General features: G+C 41.0%; 1 protein-coding gene across 3 annotated transcripts in view; it reads left to right on the top strand.

Moving 5' to 3' along the window:
• The window catches only part of NALCN (sodium leak channel, non-selective), a 564,495-nt gene that overhangs the window by 168,289 nt on the left and 373,402 nt on the right, over positions 1-22,804 (top strand). For all 3 annotated transcript variants that reach the window (XM_019524286.1, XM_019524284.1, XM_019524285.1), the window contains 3 exons: positions 14,099-14,241; positions 14,364-14,468; positions 18,254-18,340. In XM_019524286.1, coding sequence (XP_019379831.1) covers positions 14,099-14,241; positions 14,364-14,468; positions 18,254-18,340 — 335 coding nt within the window. The remainder of the gene's footprint in view (positions 1-14,098; positions 14,242-14,363; positions 14,469-18,253; positions 18,341-22,804) is intronic.

Below are 22,804 nucleotides of genomic sequence, written 5' to 3'. Positions count from 1 at the left end.
CCAGAGTCCTCCTTTGTCCTGGAGGGAGATGGTGGTCTACCTTCCAGCTCCCGGGGGAGAAGAGCCTGGCAGTAAGAGTCGATCTCCTGATCACAGTCCCTGATGGTACGCAGTCTCTGGACTGTGGCCTGGAACTCCTCCAGCTAGTGCGCCAGAGACCCCAAAAGGGAGCAGACCCCACACGGGAAGGTGGCCCTGCTCCCAGGCCCCAGAGCCTGAAAAAGGGACAGGCAGCCTGCGCAGCTGAGAGCTAGAGGCTCCCTTTGCGTGGAGCCCGGAACCGTGGGGCCTGGAACCATGGGCTCTGTCTGGGTGGCGGTCTCTGAGGTGCCGGGGGGGGGGCCGCAGAGCCCGAGGGGAGCCTTGGGGTGTGGCGCATGCCCATCCATGTCATGCCTCTGTTAGGCTGGCTATGGCTGGGTCTGTCTACTCTGGGGAGTTCGCAGGCAGGGTCTCGGGTCCTCCCATGCATCCTCCTGCGTGAACTCCGTGCTAACTCACCTGCCAGCAGACAAGCGCGCCTGTTTGTGCAGCTTCGGTCGCGTGACTCCCTGGGGGGCTGGGCAAAGTAGGGGCCTGGGCGGGGCTTGACCCAGCCCGGCTCCACGCAGCCGCTGCCTCCCACTCAGAGAGGGGTTAACCCCTTCCCACCATGGGCCCCGCTTGCCTCCAGCTGTGGTAGGGGTTGGCAGGGAGCTCCACGGCTGCTGGGGGGTGTCTGGGGGGCTTCAGGGGAGCAGGGGCGCGGCGGGCTTTCACCTGCGCGTCTTTTGTTGCTCCGGAGCCTAACTGGCAGTTTGATGTTGTAATGTATTGGGTTTATTCTTTACTATTTTTTTTCTTTTGGTAATGCATTTCAGTTGATAGAAAGATACTCTACTCTTTTTTATATTTTATAACTGCTCCCATATATATATTTTTTTAAAATATATATATGGGAGCAGTTGTTACAGGCTTAGAAAGTTATGTGCATAAGCCTTTTTTGCCAAATTAGTTTTGCTACAGCCCATGTGCTGTATGTGGTATTTGTAGAAATAAAATCCCTGTATTCTAAATTCTTTACAAGGTTCTCCAAAGGTACCAGATGGTGGAATGTAAGTTGTGAACAATTCACAGTTCAACTGTTCTTTGTCTTTCCTCAGTTGCCGGTAAGACTTTCAAAGCTGTCACTCCAAAAGACTAATATAATGGGTATATGAGAGGATATTAGTACAAGAGTTATGAGAATTCACAAAAAGAAGATTAGTTAAGATTTGTGTAAATAAAACCATCTTATTCACAATCTCCTAAGGTGATTATTTTTGAATGTTTAGGGAAGAGAGGTTTTATTTACAAGAATATTCACAGAAAGCAGAAGTGTCACAATTATTCCTGTGAACAACTAAACATCAATATTCACACTGGAAGTGCAGGGTCTTTTTGAAAACCTTGTGCAGTTATTCCCAAAGCCGCTTTATTTATGAAGTTATAAAGCTTAAGTATTGAATCAAGAAACAAATAATTTTCACATGACTTACGAGACCAGTATTATGGCAGGAAACGTGAATAGCAAATATCTATACCAACTGTTATGGATTGCTGGTAACAATCCAAAAGCTACTATTCATTCATTCATATAATGTAGTAAATGGCTGCAAATAATGAACTTATTTACCAAATGTTTATGGAGTGAGATAGTTTAAATTCATCAAATGATTGGTTTTTCAAGTTTGCAGGGGCAGATAGGATGCTGTCTAGAAGGAATTGTCTGCAGTACAGAATTGTACAGAAGGAATTGTCTGCAGTAATTTCAGAGCCACTGCCTATGCTCTTTGAGAACTCACGCAAGTCAAGTGAGGTCTCACATGATAGAAAAAGGGCAGATATAGTGCCCATCTTTGAGAAGGGGAAGGAACAGGAATTACAAGCTGGGAATGACCACCTAGGTTTCTAGGCTGCAGTATGCAGCCTGGGAGGTTCTAGTAGACCAGAAGTCGGCAGCATGCAGCTTGTGGGCCAGATCCGGCCCATGGACCCACTGGATCCAGCCTGCAGAGCTGGAAGATTTTGCCTGTGCCCATGTCTGTGTTGACCCATGCTCACCCTCCATGGGGGCTAAGCAGCAAGGAGCTGTGCCCACGCTGCTGCTGCTTCTCCTGACTGCCACTTCTCCCCACTATCCCCCACCCTCACCAACATGCACTCAGCTTCCAGATAGACTCTGTCCAGCCGCAGGAGATTTTCCCACTATCTGCATGCATGTCACAGCTGGGAGGTAAAAGAGGGGTAGGAAGAGGTGGCAGCATGGATATGACTTCCACCAGTCTGGCCCCAGTGCAGTTCTTCACTGTCTGGAAACTGTGTTTGCACCCTAGCCAGGGAGCAGGACACAAGTGGCAGCAACACAGGCACAGCTCTCAGTTTCTGGGCCACAGCACGGGCACAGGGAAAGACCCCCAGCACTGATGGGCTGCCAGAGCCACCCAGCCTGTTCAGACTGGAGTTCAGGTGTTCTGACTCATGGCCTGAAAAGATTGCTGCTGGTCACTGCAGTAGACCATAGGCTCAATATGAGCCAACAGCATGCTCTTGTTGACAAAAAAAAGAAAAGCCAACAGCATCCTGGGCTGTATTAACAGAAATGTCACTTGCAAATCAAGGGAAGTGATTCTTCTGCTCTATTCAGCACTTGGTGAGACCTCACCCGGAGCACTGTGTCCAGTTTTGGCCCCCTTACTTCAAGAAGGATGTGGACAGATTGGAAAGAGCCCAGTGCAGAGCAACAAAGATGATTACAGGCCTTGGAAGTAAGACTGTCATGGAAAGGTTGAAAGAACTAGGGTTATTTTATCTGGAAAAGAGGAGGAGGAGGGAGTATTTGATGTTAATCTGCAAACATCTGAAGGGTGATTTATACAGAGCAAGGAGATAGTCTATACTCTGTGGCTGCAGGCAGGGTTGATGCTGAGGCAGTGCAGTAGCATGGTTATGTCCCCCTTTCAGATCACAGGAGCAGCCACCCAGGACTTGTTTTAAGTCCCTGAAGCAGGTAAAAACTTAGCCCCACTCCCAGCACCTTCTCCCTAAGCCCCTGTGCTCACATTCCCTACACTCCTATTACCCCCCCTTCCCCTCCTGCCACTGCCCTTGGCTGCAGAGGGAGCTCCAAAGCTGCTTCTGTCTCACTCCAGCTGGGCTGCATGGGGCAGTGGCATACCAATGGGGGGGCAGGCAGGAGGGGGCCATGGCCCCTGGGTGTCGGCCTGTGGGGTGGGGGGTGCCGGCTGGGCCAAGAGGCTGTGGCGCCTCCCGTGTTTGGTGTGTGGTCCACGCTTGCACCTAGCATCTTGTACATTTCTTTATCTGTTACAACCAGAAATTCAGGCTGCTGCCCCTCTCCTGATGTGCCATGATGTCAGTTTCCCCGTGGGGTGGGAGAGGGGGTTCTGCATCCTGCTCAGGTTGTCCCCAGGGGTGTGCCAATACAGGCATTGGCCCCTAGGCACCAGAGACCCACAGTACACCACTGGCATGGGTTCTAGGCTTTGCTAGGGACAGCAGCAGTCCTCCAAGGTGTTTTCCACAAGCCCGGAATCAAATGTGGGGAGGGGGAGCCTGCTGTCTGCTATGGCCACTGTCCCGAGGTGAGGCCTTTTCTCCACACAGTCTGGCTGAAGTGAGGTATGGGTGGCTCTTGAGCTCCTCCCACCCCTGGCTGAGCCAGAGACAGAGGGGACTGTGGCAGGTGAGGGAGGAGGGGATGAGACTGGGGTCAAGGTGCCCCTGAACATGTAGGAGAAGGAAGGTAGTGCTGGCACCAGAACTCCCTGGGTGCTACTCTCATGGTGGCATGGTCTGCCCACTCCAGTAAGGGGAAGTTGGGAGTGGGGTTGCAGCTCCTACTGAAGTGCCGGTTGCTGAACCTGCACCCTCTTTTACAAAATTCTGGATTCAGTCAATCACTTGGAGGAACAGGTAAGGAGCAGATACTATAAGGGGGAACCCACCTGTTGCTGGTTGAGCAACACACTCAATACAGCCCCTGGTAGGATAGGGCAGGAGCAGCTATGGGGTCCTCTTGCCTGCAGATCCGCTGGAGACAGCAGCAATGAGCAGGTCCCATTCCTATGCTCAGAAGAAGCCCCTGCTGGAGAGGGAGAGAGCCAAGTGGGAGGGAGGGGAGGTGCTACTGAGCACCGCAGGGGAAGGAGCACCTAGAAATTGCTTGCAATGGAAAATCTATAAACTAAATTAAAAAAGAGCCAGACCACACAGTGACATCTTCTTTATGGATGTAATCTTTCCCAAAACCTATAAGTTCTGTAGGGAGAAGTCTGTATAAAGTGCAATTAAAAAAGAATGCATTTGAAGGAAACCTGAGTTCTAGAGGTGGTATAACTCCCCTACCTGCCACCTAGCTCTGGGTGCTCCTTCCCCTCTGGTGCTCAGTAGCACTTCCCCCTCCCTCCCACTTGTCCCTCCCCCACTCCAGCAGGGACTGCCTTTGGGTATAGAAATGGCAATCAAAATCAGTCATTACAGTGACAATGCATTAGCTTAAAGTGGAAAGCAGGCAGAGTCCCTGCTACAACTACAGCTTCCTAACTGGCATTCCAGATGTGCACAAGGTGCATGATCACCACCTAGTGGCTATCACTAAATTACAGAGACTAGTGATCTACTAACTGGAGACTGAAATATTTACTACTAACAACAAACAACTTTTTGTGTTTGTAATGGTGAATTTTCATTTGATTAACCCATTTTAAAATGAAAAATGACAAAACTAAACTTTCCTTTATATACACTTGAAATGCCTTGTATTTTTTCTAACTACACAGTAGGATAGAATACTCTACTACTAGTATAATGAAATCTTTATAAAGATCTATCAAAGCCATCCTAATCATTTTGTGGATATATCCAGACCTTGGGAACATGAGCCTTCAAAATTTGATACATGCACTGAGACACACTTCTCATGTTGCAAGGAGTCACTGAGGTCCACTGGGTATTTGAAAGTCAAAGGTTGCTCTGTTGAATTGTAACACACTCATATTGAAATTTCCATGACTTGGAATAGTAGTTATTTGCAGTTCAGTGGCAATCCGGGGTGTCAAATACTTTCTGATTTTGAAGATACAAAACAAAAGAGGATTCAGTTCCAGTCAGAGTTTTTTCAACCAGATGCCCGCAAATTTGATAAAAAGGAGACAGATGCACTTTGCTGTAGGGACATAAGAATGATCCTTATAAGTAAATTGTTTTACAAGACAAAACTACTAAACTGTATTTACAAAGTACACGTTGCAGTGTACTCAAGTCTAAAAGGAGACCTAAGGAAGGATAAGTACTGGTTGTGGTCATAATAGCAACCTTACAAATGAGCATGGCCAAAAATACTTGACCTATTGTTTTGGAAGGAAATATATGGCAGGGAATGTAACAAGGGACTTCTCATCACACTGGAGGTCTGACTGGCAAAAAATCATCCAAAGGGTAATGAGGAGAGGCCCTCACATTAATTTCCTTTTTCAGCAGGTTCATACAACATTTGAAGAATAGGAAACTCTTTCTAGGAAAAAAGTAGATTTGACCCAACATGGCTGGCATAAGCAGAATTCATAAGCACCTGGAAGACATGATAGCTATCTTTTTCAGAGGTGGTAGCTGCAGACTAATGGACAAATGAATTCTACCTGTTGTTTTTTGTTTCTAACAATATTGATGGCAGCTGTAAGTTATGAAACATAATCAAAGAAATCAAAGACAGAAGCTATCTGCTGGGTTGAGCATTTTGTCCCCCTGCCTGCAATATTGATAGTCTTATGGTAAAGGCATTGGATGAAGGGAATAGAGTTCCACTCTCAGCTCTGCTGCAGATTTTCGTGTGTGACCTGAAGAAATTCATTTTCGCCTTGTTCCTCAGTTTTCCTAAAATGTTAGCAGTAGCTTAAGTGACTGGCATGACAAGATTTGTACCACTGAGCATGGTGAAAGTCAGAAGAGTGCCACACATTTTAGGGAATATAAGTAACTATGGAAAATAATTGCAGTCCTGCATTAGACACAGGGAATGAGACCTTAATTTTCTCTCCTCCATTAAATGTTCTTACTGTAATATTTCTCAACAATTCCTCATGTATTTAACATGTAGGTTTGGTTTACAGTCAAACATACATACTTCCAGTGGCAAAAGTTTCTCGTCTGTTCTCCTGAGCAGAGGTATCAGATACATGCTTCTGTCTTTTCATTTTTTTTCTTCCAGTAATATTGTTCATGGTTTGCGTCACATGCACATTGGGGAAAATGTCATCTGTCCTTTTTTCCTAGCTATGCATGAAAACTAATGGATTTTTAACCTTTATTATAACAATTTCTCTTACAGGAAGAAAACATATTGAATCAAAGATTTTTTCCATGCCCCCTGAGGCTAATGTTTGCAACTTAAGAATTTAAAGAAATATCTGTATTGAAGAAGGCACAGTTTATTACAGTGTCCATATAGCTCAAAGAGTCTGGCTAATAGAGATTTACTTTTCCTCCTGATTGCACTTTTACATTCTATAAAGTCCAAGTCATATGAGTACTTAGTGTAAAGTGAGCCACTTTATTACAACTCGTTTTCCATACTGAAACCTATAATTTATTGTACATTTATGCCTTTTTGTGGATGAAGGAGATTTTTGGTTTTGAAAATGCAAATGGAAGTTTTAGAAAGTCCGCAAAAGTAGAAATCTTGACTGTTTAAAAGGTTGACATCAGTTTTCAAGCTTGACATGAGCTTATATTTTTTTTCAAAAAATTTGTTTGCAGGGAAGTGCAACACAATCTGAAGCAACATTTTGCTTCCTCATTATCTTTACCTACCCAACTATTTAAAAGAAAATGATCAACACCTCCTCTAAACACAAAAGTAAAACTTATTAAAAGAATTTTAAACACTTTTAAATTCCCTTCTTCTTCCACCCTCAGTTTCTGTGAGAATGCGCATGTGTGAATCTAGTCATTTTATGTTGAATCGGTTAATGGCAATGACTGCATGGTTTTATTTATGTTTACAATATATTCTATATTTGCCAGTCTTTCCCACCCTTGTGGCCAGAATCATGTATTTCTGAATGCATTTGGACAAACGTAACCTTTTCTCTCACCCAAATAGATATTAATCTTTTCTACCTTGAATTTTCCTTTTTTAAACAGCTACTTAAACTTGATCTAAACATAACCCTAAATATTTTCATCTTGACATTTAGATAACCTGACATCAGCTAAGTCAGAATAATATTGGGGAAAAAGTGCTTTCTCCATAGGCCTTGATTCAGAAAGAACTTTAAGCACATGCCCAACTTTAAGCATGTGAGTAATCTCGTTGTAGTCACATGTGTAACTGCCTTGCTGTAGCAAAGCTTTGAATTTAGAAGGGTAAGTATAGATAAAACAAGAGGTGCTGATAGGTCCACAGTCAGGCTTTAACTCGGATTTCCTTTTTATAGCAAAGTTGCCTTCACTTCCTGAATTAGGGTGGTACATATTTATATTTGTAACACATTCCATATATGAGGGACCAGTTGTACAGAGAGTTGAAAAAGGTTGGTCTGTCTCATACTTTGAACTGACCAGGTAATTCCACTCTTAATACCCGCAATAATTTCTTTCTATCTGCCAGTTCCCTTGAATTATGTGCATGGGCCCTCTGTAGTTCTACATTACTTCGTAATATGCCTCATGGCAAACTAGGTAGGGTCCTTTCTTTTCCCCACTCCTTGCTGAGAGCTTCAAAATCATGCTAAATGAAGTTATCAGATGGAAGTTAAGAAATGTTCTTTTTAATAAGGAATCCATTTGATGGTATTTAACTTTGTATCACTTACTGTGATCCTTTTTTCTATCTCCACTTCAAACAGCTTTGAACGTTTAGAAAGATTGTTAACAGCTTGTTTTTTGGCATTGTCATTAACAATGTTAAGTGCTGTATTACTTTGTAGTTTAATATACTGTAAGAGTGCATATTTATTCTGGTGGCAGCCTTTAAATGGCTCTGAGGAACACCACCACCAGTTCTGAAAAAAAGTTATATCTGTACTTTAGTGTCACAGTTGAACATTAAATATTTTAATTGGGTTAATTGCACATTTTTGTCCATTCATTGGGTTGCCTTATTATGACAGATGACCCAATACATTTGATATAAATACTTTGCATAACAACCCTTCTGTTTTACAAATTTTCTTGGTGACTTTTTAATTGATAATGACTAATGACTAATTTCAGTTATCTAGTTAGCAACTTTTAATAGATTCCTTTTTTTGTAAATCTTGCAACTCTTTAACAGCTTTGTTTTGTTCTAGTATATTTAATCAAGTTTGTGACAATAAATTGAACAATTATGTTATGAATTTTCAAATTATTTTTTGAATTTTGGATTCCAAACAGCTGCAAGTGAATAAGCCTTCCATGAAGATTCCAGGCTTATCTATAACTTCTTGTAATATCCAGTGTTGTAATTTGAAGTAGATTGTACTCGGGTCACTCCCATTTTATCTATTTCACTTTAGAAATTACATTTTTCCTAACATTTTCAAGTTGGCTTCTGTTTGTTTGTTTTTCTTGTCAATGTATACAACCTGCCTTTTTTTACTGAAGTCTCTCTTGGAACTTATTCCATAATTCATCAGGAGATAAGATCAAAGAAATGGCCAAAATCTGTAGAAGTAAAGAAAACATGTTTCCTAGCTCAATATTCACCCATCCAGCATTAAATAGGAAATATTTCTGTGGCATATGCAGACATCCATTAATAATGTCTTCAGATGTCAAAAACAACTTAGGTAAGAATTCTTGCGTGTGATATCTTTTATTGGACCAGCTGTATGATTGATATAGACATAGGCAAGCTTACAGCTATTACAGTATCCCCAGAGGCTTAAGGAAGAGTACTGTGATACTCAAAAACTTGTGTATGTCTACCCCAACAATATAGTTGGTTCAATGAAAGATATTACCCACAAGAATCCTTGCATCTTGCATGTCTAGTGGATGATCACAGCAACAATATCACTTCAATGCTACCAAAAGCAACTTGGGATACACCATGATGTGATGGTATAATGCCACAAGACGTTTTCTTCCAAGACTCTGTCAGTGTTGCTCTTCCTTTCAGAAAAATAAATAGAAAATGAGTTGCATATATCACAATCTTGCAAAGTGTGCTATTTTTTTGTAATTGGGAAGAAAAAGAGCCACATCTGATTGTAAAACAGATGAGGATCCAGTTCATTCGTTGACTAGTTTATCATGATCTTTAGAGCCAGTCACCTTGGAGGGTGCCATTTGGGGTGAGTTCTTTCCCAGGCAGACCCAATTACTGCAGTTCTGTGAGTGCCTTGATTCTCAGTGGAACAAGACTCATCCATCACTAGCAGACATAGCAGAAAGAAACATTAACAGGTGAGAAGTTGTTTCCAGAAAAGATTCCTTTTTACAATGTCATATTAGTACGGTAGCTCAATCCAGCAAAAAAATACACTGTTAGAGTTTTCTGATTCCTGACCTACATACTCTTTGGGCTTGTCTATGCATGCTTTTACACATACCTAAACTTAATGCACATTTGCCTAATGAGCATTAAAACCATTTAAGCACATATGCATGCGCTAAGATGCATTAACGCGGTGTGCAAACCTATTTGGGACTAAAGTTAGTCCCAAGTCTATCTATATACACAGTATTAATGTGCCTTAGTGCATCTACATGTGCATTAAGGTGCTTTAGCTATTTGCAAAAGCAGGTATCAAATTTAGGCGCAAATAGCCTAAGATCACCATTTTTAAGGCACACTAAGGGCTCGCACATGTAGACCTGTGCCCTTAATGCACCTTAAAAACAGCTAATGTGCCTTAAATCATCATGTGTAGACACGCCCTTTGTTAAGGAACTCATGGAAGTAAAATGGACACAATCTAAATTATTGTGGTAAATAGAAAGTGGGACTAAAAGGTTAGACTTGAATAATTTCTTAGTAGCTTTGGATAGAAAACATTAAAGGCTGGAGTTTCCAGACCTGTGCTAGTAAACAAGTGCCTATAAATAATATTGATCATTCTGATATTTTGACTTCTGAATGTCTGCATTTAATATTCAGGAATTAGTAGACATGTCTCATTGTCTCTGTGTTGTTAATGAATATTTTATAAATAACCTTAGACTCTTGCACTTTGCACCTCTTGGCTGTTTGCTGGTAAAACACATGTTCAAGAAGGTTCTGACTAAGAAAAACATAAAGAGTTATTTCAGAATGAACCTGTTCAGCATTTCCTAATAAAATATTAGATGAAAATGTATCAGGAATAGATTTTAAACATAAAACATCCCCTAAATATCCATCAAGCAATACCAATATTATCCAAGCCAAAAATGTGAATCTTTTGCCAGTAATATATTCCTTGTGAATGGGCCCCTCTGACTTGTATGGTCTCTGGGAAGGGCAGAAGTCTGTCTGCATGAAACCCATTACAGGATCATTTTATACTATTGCAGTAGGACTTCTTAAGACCAGTGATAAGCCAAGCCCCTATCATGCAGACACATGACCAAAAGTTAGTCCTTTCTCCTAGGAAATTTACCATCTAAGTATAGAAAAGGAAAAATGGCTAGAAATACCCCAGCTGGTTCTAAATGAGCCAGCTCAGATCCTGGAAGCATTATGGTCACATTAGTGAGGAACTATCCTTCTTAGCAGGATAAATTAGCTAATGCTGGGAGTGTGTACATGAGACATTTACTGTCCAGTTGATTAGCTGTACAGCAAATGTCTTGGTGTCTACACATGCACCTCTATTAGTCTGGAGTAAAATAATTTATTCTGCAACAGGATAGTACGTGGAAATACTAAAATGTAGAATGTGAAAAATTGTGCAGCAGCACACATGTAGATACTGGAGGGGCTGATAGGCATGAGGGTGCTTTAGTATGGGGACTGCCTGCTGGCTAGCCCCATGAAGAAGCTCCCTTATGCACCAGCCAGCTCCTCCACAGCACGCCGAGCCAGAGGGTGCAGCCCCCAGCTGGCAGGCTGAACCCCACAATCCCTAGCCAGTTGAGGCTGCTCCAGGCCAGCTCCATGTCTTGTGAAGCTTATTGCTCTGGAGGTAATTGCTCCAGGGTGTACATTCCAACAGCATACCTAGGAAAAATAAACTCCAGAGCAATAAACTCCACAGTTTATTCAGGCAGTGTAACTGCACATGTAGACGCGCCTGCAGAATGCAGCACTAACCCAGCTATGCTGTTTCCAGTACTCGATGCTAGTTTGGGTTTCTTTATGCTTTTCTACACAGTTCTGCATAGACCATATACAGCGTTACAAAAATAGTTAGCATGAAACCAAATGGCCATAGTTATTACTTGGAAGAACCATCTTTATGGTTGCTGGTTTACCAGAAATATAATTACAAACTAACACAATAAAATAAACTGAAGGCTTGATCCAGGAATCCCTTCTAATGCAGAATTAAGTGTTGTAGGATTGGCCCCAAATGGAGAAGTAAATGTTTTATAGCATTTTTTATAATAATTTGGGCTCTCAGGCACAAATTTAGCAACATAATTAGGGTGTGTTAATATGACAATTATTTTCTTAAAAACATATGCACCTCTTACGTGCTTCACTGGCTGGACCCAGGTCAGTAGAAGGAAGAAACCAGTTGGTTCCAACTCTTCAGGTGTTACAGAATCCTAGAAAAATGGGGTTGAAATGGACCTCAAGAGGCGACCTACTCCAAACTGTTGCTCAAGCCTTCAACATCCAGGTCTAAATATTTATCTTGTCAAAGTACCTAACATAATTGTACTGTTAAGGACTCGTTAACAAAGAGAGATGGAGTAAACCTGAAGGAATCATGGCATTTATTTGTCTTTCTTTTCCCTATATTTGAGATAGTACAGGCTTTTGTACCTATCACTACCTGCTTGTTTGTGTTCAGCAAACTGGCCTTTTTAGTAGTAGGCATATGGCTGACTGATGAAAAAGACACAGGAGAGTCTCTAGGGGCTAAAGTCATTCCTAGCAAGAAGAGGCAAAAACTCTTTTCAGTTTAAATGGAAGTTGTGTTATGGCTGTAAGTGAATCTCCATCATTCTTTGTATTTCTGTAGCTGTGATTCCCCCAGACAGAACATAGATGTAACAATAAAGATCAGAAACTTATTTTTCTGTAGAAGCAAGTGCTGAAAGGTCTTGAGTTTCAGTCTGCGATCTAAGTTTGGAGTGGCATAAAATAAGAGGACAGGTATTTTTTCCAGACTTACTTTTTACATTCATAAACATAAGAGAGTTCTGAAGGAAGGTGAAACAGCTCTTAGAAAATACCCCCAAAACAAGTGGCAAGGGTTTTTCGTTTATTTTAGTGAAATCTTCTATTGAATTCTTACTCATTGTCATATGGATACAGTAGATCCAATAAATGATATATGCTTATACAGTCGGTCCAAAAAACTATACCACAAAAAAACCCTTGAATCTTGGGCATTTCCTGGACCATCATAGCTACAGTAACATTCAGACACTCCCAGAACAAGTGACACAGTAGAGACACAAAACCCTGAACTAGTGATACCTCTGTTAGGAGAATGAGGAAGAGCTGAGAGGAGGTGCTCCAACCATCTACAGCAGAACTGTCCAACTGGTACCCTGCCTCCCAGCTCCTACCCAGCTGTCATAGTCCCTATAATTCTAGTTGCAGCATCAGCCATGGTCTTGGGGCTCCCTCTGCATCCTCCAGCTTCTGCTGCATCCCTCAGCCCCAGGGCTTCAGTGGACCTAGTCGCCCAGAGTGTTTATGCAGCCGACAGGTTCAGTGGCACAGCCTGTAGCTGGGGAGTGGAAGGTGAAGTGGGGCACCTCACACACACATGTGCAAAGAGGTGCTGCATGTGCACATGGTGTGCAGCCTGGGGGTCCTGTGGCATGTAGGGCCATGTCATCTAAACCACAGAGCTTCCCATGCATCCAGAAATTTAGTGGCAGAGGAGCAGTGTCATCGTAAATTGCCATGGCTGGATTCAATCTGTGGGCTGGAGTTTGAGTGCAACTGGGCTAGAGCATGAATTTTAGAACTTGGCTCTTACATTGCTTTGCTTTTTTTCTTTATTTTCACCCATTACATTCCCTTTCCATCAAAATGGTATCAGAAAACTGCCAGTAGCCTGAAAATTTCAACATTTGTTGAAGGGCCAGCTTGCAAAGAATGGCTGCAGACTTGAGGATGCTTTGGGCTCCCCAAATCTGTAGTTTTTTTATAATAGAAAATCAATCATTAAATAATGTTTAGCAATGCTTACATTTAATGTAATATAGGTTTCCTTACAGGCAAAAAACCCACAAGTGTCCTTTCTACCCTCTTCCTCCAGATTTAGTCATTTTTTTAGTTCAAAACTGCTTCTGAAAAAAATCATGAAATCTGTAACACATTTAAATTGATGTGGCTATTGCGAGTATCTGCACTTTTTAGTCTCTAAATGTATTCGAGTAAACCCTTGCATATAACTACCTTATCCATGTGTTTTGTTGTATGTCTTTGCTTGCCTAGCCCATACTTATTTTATTAATAGCAAAGAAATTCAAGCTCATCTCTTCCATCAAATGTTGAAAGATCATCACAGTTTTTAAAGAAAATTAGCTCATGTGCTACTGAAATTATGTAGTAAGCCAAATTCTGTCTTTGGAGACACTGGGTTTAGCTGAAGTGCATTGGCAAAGCCTTGGTCTGGAAAGGGTCCATAATCCTCCCCCTCTCAGACACTGTTACAAGAGAAAAGACCCAAACTTGCCTTCTTGTACTCTCCAAGGGGATACTTATATGCAGATATAATATCTTAAAGACAGGGCTGCCTGCAGTTAGATTCACCAAGGACTGTGCATGTGTATTCTACAGGAGAATATGGACCCACTGTAATGTAAACATAATTTTGGATCCAATCATAAGAAATAACTTACATATGCCTTTGGGGGTGGGGGCTTACACCATTTAGTGAAAGGAAAAAAATGGAACAGTGATTGCTTGCTGACCTAGATATGTTCTTTTTTTTTAATTTAAAACATTTTCATTTTCCATCAACAGGCACAAGCATATTTACTGTTTATGAAGCTGCTTCTCAAGAAGGTTGGGTGTTCCTTATGTATCGAGCAATTGATAGTTTTCCCCGATGGCGTTCATACTTCTATTTCATCACCTTAATTTTCTTTCTTGCGTGGCTTGTTAAGGTACTATGCAATTTTCTCTTTTAAACCTGTCTAGAATATAACTTATGTTAGAATGAATTTCCCTTCCTTTCTGTGTGCTGAGGCTCCTGGTAAGCCTTTAATTTTTATCTTTTTTTTAATAGAATGTGTTCATTGCGGTCATCATTGAAACATTTGCTGAAATTAGAGTGCAATTCCAGCAGATGTGGGGGTCCAGAAGCAGTACTACTTCAACAGCGACTACCCAGGTGAAGTACTGATGTTGTAACTCTGAATACTTAGGTACTCTATACACTCATTTGTTTTTAGTTTACTGAGTAGTAAGCCACAAATTCTGATTAGCGCATGCTATATTTTATCACCTAATATATATTGTACTCTACATGCATATATATGTATTTCCCAGTTGTTATTATTATCTAATTTTATAAAGCAATAGAGCACATTGTTCAAATACAGTATCTTAAAAAAGAATAACACAGAAGGAAAGGAAAAGAGTTAAGTTATTGGAAAGCCAGCATATTTTAATGGTTGTGAGTTTACTATGTACTGCTTAAACTCCCTTTTTGTCAGATTTATATAGGGAGCAGGATAATTCCTTTCTCTCATTTAATTTTTGGGATTTGAACTATTAATGAATATGGCTTCTGTAACCAAGTTTTTCAAGTGGGGTGAGGGAAAGATTGCGAAGTGTGACTGGTAGTAATACAAGGGGTGGTCAGAGTGAGTGTAGTAGACTCTGCTGGCACTGAAAAAATGGTGAGATGGCAAAAGTGTAGTGTTTAGGAAGGAAGGGAGCCACAGCAGAAGACACTGTGATTCTGATATGTGAAAGTGTATCAAGGGGGAACCACAGAAAGAGTATGTGGACCTGGAAATGGGAAGAAGTCACATTAGAAGAGATTGTTCATTGGCTTGGGTACCAGGATGAAATTGCTGTTTTGTTCTTGAAATGTTGGCTACGCTATTGTGGCAGTCATTTTAAGTATTTGGGACATATGAATGGCCATGTTCTTTCAGACCTACTCCACCTAGTGAAATACCCTAATGTCAGTCAGTATCATCTATCTATTGTGGAAAAAACCTTCAGAAGGTAGATATGAAAAGTTTATGATGAAGAGAGATTTTTTGCTCCAATCCCAAAAGCTAGAGATTGATCTTTGTCTGAAAACCTGAGTTTTTAAATCTATTAATTTTTTAAAATGCATTTTGATTAAACACTTGGATATTCTTGTTATTCACATATAAATCGAGTCTGCTAATTTCTGTGCATCATTGATATGTTATTCCAGTGATTTCCACAGTCTAAGTGTAGTTGCCTCAAAACTTATTTCATCAGTTTAAAATCTTTTCCATATCAAGAGGGCAACCTTTTTCACACATCAGAATACAATTAAAAGATTTCCATATTTGTACATACATCCCTATCTTCAGTGCCACAAGCTCTACAAGAAATAGGGCCTAAGAGAGAAATACCTCTATAAAGAAACTCTAGAAGCAGCCGAGTCTGGGTAGCTCTGGATTATGGGAACAGTAATTATAATGACATCAAGTCAGACAAATATTATCATATTTGATATAAACGCTGTTTATAAAATACATATAGTTTGTGGACTGCATGCAGATAAATGTTTATCTGGTTCCAAAAGTGATGTTACCTAAAACACCTATGCAACGGGAGTCAGTTTTAAGAGACCTAAAACAAAGTAATTCATCCTCTTTCTGCATTAGTTGGCATAGTCTAAAGGGGTGTTTCTAATACAATGCACCAGATAAAGCCCAGCTATTTCTTGGTTTGGGGATGAAGTGACCTGAAGTGACAGAAAAGTTGACAAATCAACTAATTTGTGTAGAAAATGAGTCTCTTACTAATCAAAGAAAAAGTCTCTCCTAAGTGCTGATGGGCTGATGTAAAAGTGATCTCTGCAAGAAGGTAAAGGGAGAACTCCCAGATGATGACTAAAGATATCAAAGTAGCTCATTACCTTTAAAGGAATACATACACATTTCCTGCTAATGGCTTTCAGAGAACAAGTTCTTACACCATCCAACCCAAATCTGTCTCGTGACTACTGGCAAAAGTCAGTTAATCTGATGTGTTTAACTTTCTAAAGGATAGGAGCGTATTTGAAATTTTTCAATGGAGCCAGGATATTATTCCAAATATTTAGTTGCACACAGTAAATCCAGAGTACCTGCATTTATGAAGAAGGCAGGGCAGAGTGGCACCTTACAGACTTATTCAGAGAGGCATAAGCTTTCATGTTGCTTATTTTCTAAATTAGGTAGTCTCTAAGGACATTTATACACATACTTTTTTGTCATGCAACATGCAGGAGATCTGCTGTTTCGGAGCAGACTCAATTAATTAATTGAGGTAACAGGTAAGGTATTATTGCACGCCACACACACCCACCCAACCATACACCACCCAACCACATGCCACAGAGCCAAATTTTGAGGCAACTACACTTAGACTGTGGAAATCACTGGAATAACATATCAACAATGCACCAAACTTAGCAGAAGTCATAATAATGACTCAATTTATATGTGAATAACAAGAATATGCAAGCGTTTAATCAAAAATGCATTTTAAAAAATGAATAGATTTAAAACCTCAGGTTTTCAGACACAGATCAAGCCCTCAGAAATGGGCTGAATCTTGTGATGTGCTTGAAAGCCTTCGACTTACACTGAACTCACTCAGTGCAGAGGGCTTCCTGCAATTAATTGAGTGTGCTCCGCATGCGAACTGACATGCACTACGCTGCACCGCGTGTGGTTGTATAAGTGATGAATTGAGCACCTCTCAGGTGTTTTTACTTCAAATGTACATCACCACCATTTTCTTCTCACTGATGTGCATTACACCATTTATACAAATACATCACAGTGCTGGGTGCTTTTCAAGGTGCCTGGCACTGCGGTGCTTACACATATAAAAAAGCCCTATGTTTCCACTCTGTCCTGCCTTCTGCGTGACTTAAGAGTAACACAGTTAACTACTTCTCTTTGGGTGCATCTACACATGCAATCAATTTGGAGCAATACACTCCAGAGCAGTTTGAGCTGGATTAAACTACTCCCTAGTGGAGAGTCTACATTTGTGCTCAGGACAGCAGCAATTTGAGCCAGGGCAGAGCAGTTTACTCCAGGGCCGTTAAGCCTTAGGCTGTGGGTGAAGGTGCGGGTGGTACAGGAGCTGACTGGGACACGAGGACGCTGAAAGTGCAGAGCCATGTGGCTAGGCTGTGGGCAGGAATCTGGCCTCCAGTTAGCTGGGCTAACGGGGTACAATTTATACCTATGGTCAGTGTTTACATGTATGTTTAATCACAGTAAAATATCTCAGCATAAAATAGTACTGTTCCCAACAATATTATCTTACTGTGGTGTTAATAACTTTACTGCAGATTAATATCATTGCATATGTAGATGGTGACACTTTGCTCCACAGCTTATTAATCTACTCTGCAGTTAAGCACAAGTGTAGACATGGCTTTTATTTATGGTGTTACTCTGTATTTCTATTAGTGTAATGAACATCAGAAGCTGAGCCTGGGATGTGACAATTTTGCCACAAAAAAGCACGTGGAATGATTTATCATTAAATTAAGAAAAAACCAACAACTCACTGTAGAATTTCCTTTCAGTAACCTAAAATGGCTGGGGGTTTTCTGAATATGCTAAATAAGTGAGGAGTCATTTCTGAGAGGATCTGTTCAGCTCAGATGTTTTATAGAAATATCTAGATGAGTTAGTATGCTTAGTATAGTTGGTCCTATAAAACAGGACTAGTTATTATGGAAACATAAGTAATTTTTTCCATTACCTGAATGAAATTCTTTATACTAGAAGCCATTATTCAGATACTGCAATTGATATTACAGTAAAAAGTGACAAGCTATTACCTTTTTTGGAACAGTAAGAACCATTTCCCTCTTTCTTTCAAAGAGCAGTCATGAGAATATGAGCAGCTCCTTATTTATTAGTAAATAAAATGCTTCTGACAAGTATTTTCCCTTTTAAGATGTTCCATGAAGATGCTGCAGGAGGGTGGCAGCTTGTGGCTGTTGACGTGAATAAACCTCAAGGCAGAGCTCCAGCATGTCTGCAGGTACAACACTGCTTTTTAATAAATCAAGCTGTATAAGCACCAACATTAAACTGTTGGCTTAGAGTGACTGGGTGGTGAGAAGAAACCACTTGCAGGAGCTATCAGTTGCCTTAAACTCATTGCTTGTTTCAAGTCCTGATTCATGTGTTCCTGAAATATCGGTTAGCAAAGAAAGTGGTACCGACCCAAATTATAATGGTAGAAAAATGTATTCTTTAAAAAAAAGGCTATCCTATGTTGTCATTAACGAGGTGCTTAAGATATCATTTTATTTCAACAACTAATTTAAATAATAATTTATTATATACAAACACTTGCTGACAAATAAGTCCTACCCCTGAACTACAGCAATAACTCAATACACAGCGGAAATACTCACATATTAACTATAAAATACAGTAGCATACACTAAAAAACATACCCTCAGAAAACATACTAAACACATCTGTACCCAAATCCCTATTTTTATCTTTAAAATATTTGTAATACAGCAAGGGAGTTATATAGAGTCTAACAAAACAACTTTTGAAACTTATATTGTTAGTTTCATGTGGATCTGTTAATAGATGTAGAACTAAGATAAGGAATAAGTTTGTGAATGAAATTTTTTCTTCACAGGACTGTAAAACTGCACAAGGTTTTATTTAGAAATGTTCAGTCTTGCATGATAAGGAGTGATGCCTGTTAGTGAACCTGCCTTACTACAGGGTATAAAACCAAAAACACTCTTGCAGTCTGATAGTATGTGCATCTGCTGAGGCATGGTTTTGATAATGTTCAGTCTTTAGTACACATACTTGTTGGTTATGCGTGTCTGGATGGCAAACTCCTTTTACGAGCTGTTTGGGTGATTGCACATTTTTAGAGTTGCATTAGCTTGTCACACTCTTGGAGTCTGTGCCTTTTATTCAGGGCATGCCCATTAATTGTTCAACACAAAGGTATAAATTCACAGTGTGTGAATGTATCTAGCCTACCAAAACACCATTTGCACTGTGTTCTCAATTGATAATCACATGTGGGTGGAGAAAAATCAGCCAAATGGATTGTGAAAACTCCGTTGAATAAGGTCAAAATAGCATCTGACTTACCTAGTCTGTCTTTGTCCAGGCACTGTAGTGCTGCATTATCCTTCTGTTTTAGGAGTTGCAAAAGTACATGATAAATAGAGTTTCTCTGAACTGGAACCTCATGCTTCAGCTAATACAGTGGCTTTTTTCACTCTTGCAGCTCAGTTAGTAGTTTTCTTGTTTTGATAGATTGATGTGACTTCATTCTTCTGTGCAACATCTAATGGATTTCCAGTGATCTATTGCCTTGCAGGAGGCTATTGAAAAATCAAAGAAAAAATGCAATAAAATGTTGTAAAGTATGGTAACATTCCAGCCAGATTGTGTGCTTTCCAAATACAGAGGAAAACATGATCCCCAGCCCAAAGAACATACACTCTAAAAATCTAATAAATGCATACACTTAGTCATTTCATGCTGTATAACTTTGTTCAATTGCACCATTGCTTAAATAACAAGAGAGCAGTTTTAAATAGGTTATATATTTAAAGTCTCTGCAATAGATTGAAAACATTTGTTGTAAATTGAGTTAGATAGTACTGTTCACTCAAGGTCCAGAATGTTGTATCCCTTTTCTCAAGGTTGCCACCTAATTGACATGGTGCTTTCTCTCTCCTTCTCAGCTTCCTTTCCTGTAACTGCTTAATAGCTAGAACAGTGGCTAGGAAGTAGGAGACTAGGGTTTAATTCCCTCCATAGCCTCAGGATTCAAACTCCCATTTTCCACTTCTCATAAGAGTGACCTACAACAAGCCTACAGAATAGGCTGAGTGGGTGCATTCTCCACCCCTCGTGTTGAAAAAGCTGGGCCATTGTGCAGCCAAGAACGCAAGAGCCCTGGGTGCCAGGGAGAAACAACAATGGGGGAGCAGCTTTGTAGTCTACTGTTTATGGGCAGTTATGGCACATCCCTATATATGAGAGCCCTCAGAGTCCATTATATGAAGGCTATTTCTGTTTTTTTAATCCAATGACTGTCCTATGTAAAGTGCATAACTAGTTTTGGGAGTGGGGATCAACACCCAAAACTCCCTCTCCCAGGGATGTGTTGTTGTCTCTGGCCTATAGTCAAGCCCCCTCTTGCTTCCTTCTCCCTCCCTGCTCTCACAACTTTTATGTTATTGGATGTACAGTCACTCACCTTCTGAAATAGGATTTGAAGAGGCCATTAGGATACTTCTTTTGGAAATGAGGGGTTGAATCTCTGCAGGCCGAGAAGTGAATTGAATCTGGATTTTCCACTTCTTAAGAATGAGCTGAACCACCAGGCTATTGTATGTAAGCTGAACACTATACATTTTTAGTTACTGTGGCTGCTGTGCTTTGTGATATACTCAGTTCCATTAGTGAATTAGGAACAAGGGCGACTGCTGCCTCGCGTCAGGGGGGACACATGCCCCCCCCAGCGACCAGTCAGTGGTGGGGGGGAGGGGTCCCCCCACAGCTGATCATGCTGACGGGGGTGGAATCCTCCCACACCTGATCTCACTAACCAAAAAGCAGCCATCGTGCTTCTGGAAATGGCGACAGCTGCTTCTGCTGGTGGCCCTGCTCCCCGGCTGGTGCTCATGCACCACCGAGAGCATAGCTGCTTCACGTGACGGCCCTGCTCTCCAGCTGGCACTCACAGGGAGGGCACCAGTGCTGCCGCCTGCCCTCCCTGCCCATCACCTAAGTGGCAAGCGCAGCCATCAGGGGGTGCACCAGCGCTCTCGGGGTGCACGTGTACCCCCCGTGCACCCCCTATGCATTGCCACTGGTCAGGAATGCTGTAAGGGCAGCTAATGGAGTTGATTCCAAGGAACTGAGATGAAATTTAGATGCCTCCTTAGAGTCTTTTTAAGTCACAATGAACTCTATAAACACCTATGTAGTCAAAATGAATCACTTCTGAACATATTCAGAAACCCAAAACTAGGCATGTAGGGAGTTTTGCCATCCAAAATGGAGGCACTGCTAATCTTAGACACCTTATGTATTTTTTGGCCACTAGAGCAGGATCAATCTGTATTCCTCTTTGGAACTTGGGCACCTAAATTCCATCAGACTGGACCTGATTTCTAATGACTAAAGCATTGTTGGACTGGAAACCTAGGTTAAATTTTTACTTCAGTCATAGATTTCCTGTAGACCTTAGGCAAATCAACTGCACATCTGTAAAATGAAGAAATGCTTTCCTACTTCATGTTGGTACTGTGAATATTAAATCTATTAAAGTTTGAGAGGACCTCAGATATTCAGCGATGGGGCTATGGAAATAACCAGTTAGTTATCTAACAATAGAGGTGCATTGAAGGTACAAAAAGTTCTTGATCCAATGAATTACTTAGCAAAGATTAAAAGAAGTATGTAAGAAACATGAGAGATGGGCCAAAGAAGGTAGACTTTCAACTGGGTTTTAAAGGAATCATTATTTTCAGAATCTACCTACTCATTTTCTCAAAATTTTCATAAATGGTAGTAAATACCAATATAAAAATTTAGTGGCATGAATCATTTTGGCTTTGACTTATAATCCATCTCAAAATGGGTTCCTGCATATAATATTAACTACAAAGAAGTTTTCTTTCACTAAAATGACTTTTTATGTATTGCATTTTTCTTTTAAGTGCTCCCAAAGATAACCTGTGGTCCCTAGATATTTGTTCTCACTGCTTCCCTTGAGTGGCCTTTATTAAAAATATTGATTTTGTTTTGTCATTAAAATACTGTTTGTGATTCCATGTTAGTATGATCAGTTCAGCATAAATGCATGTTAAAGAACCCACTTTACCAACTTGTTTTGCTGTTGCTGTTGATACTGTTTTAATAGATTTTGCAGTGTGTTATAATTTTATACCCTCCTGAATTTCTCCTACCACCATACTGTGACATTCTAAGATTCATAGGCTGGGCCCAGGTGAGCACAGATGTTTGGTTCCCCAGGGACAAGAAGCAACAGCGCACCTTGTGTCACTGCTACCTTTCCCTGGGGAATGCCCATGCCACGCACTCTCTGGCACAGGCAGGTTGCCCTAGGTGTTATATGGGAGGCTGAGGCCAGCAACTGCTGGCCCCGGCAGCCTTACCTGCAGTCCTGGGGGCCAGGGAAGCTGCAGCCATGTCTCTCTTGCAGCTTGAAGCCTTGTGAGCAGCTGGAGCATGACCCTGGCAGGCCAGGCTCTGGCTTTAGGCAACACCACATAACACATGACTGCGCTTGTCTGGATGCAGCCATAGGCATAAAAAATCTGAGCACCAAATTGACTTTTATTAGTAAATGTTTAGGATTGGGAATCCAAAAAAAAGATGACAAAGCCAGTAGAGAAATACATATCGCCCAAGCGAGGGACTAACAATAGAAGGATGGGGGTAAGGAGGGGAATGCAACTAGGTTACAGGAAATACAAAGTTA

This window comes from Gavialis gangeticus, unplaced genomic scaffold (assembly GCF_001723915.1).
Source record: "Gavialis gangeticus isolate Ggan-Ray unplaced genomic scaffold, GavGan_comp1, whole genome shotgun sequence".
NCBI classification, from domain to species: Eukaryota; Metazoa; Chordata; order Crocodylia; family Gavialidae; genus Gavialis; species Gavialis gangeticus.
Note: the sequence above shows the minus strand (reverse complement) of the source record. Positions and strands in the feature narration are given on the sequence as shown.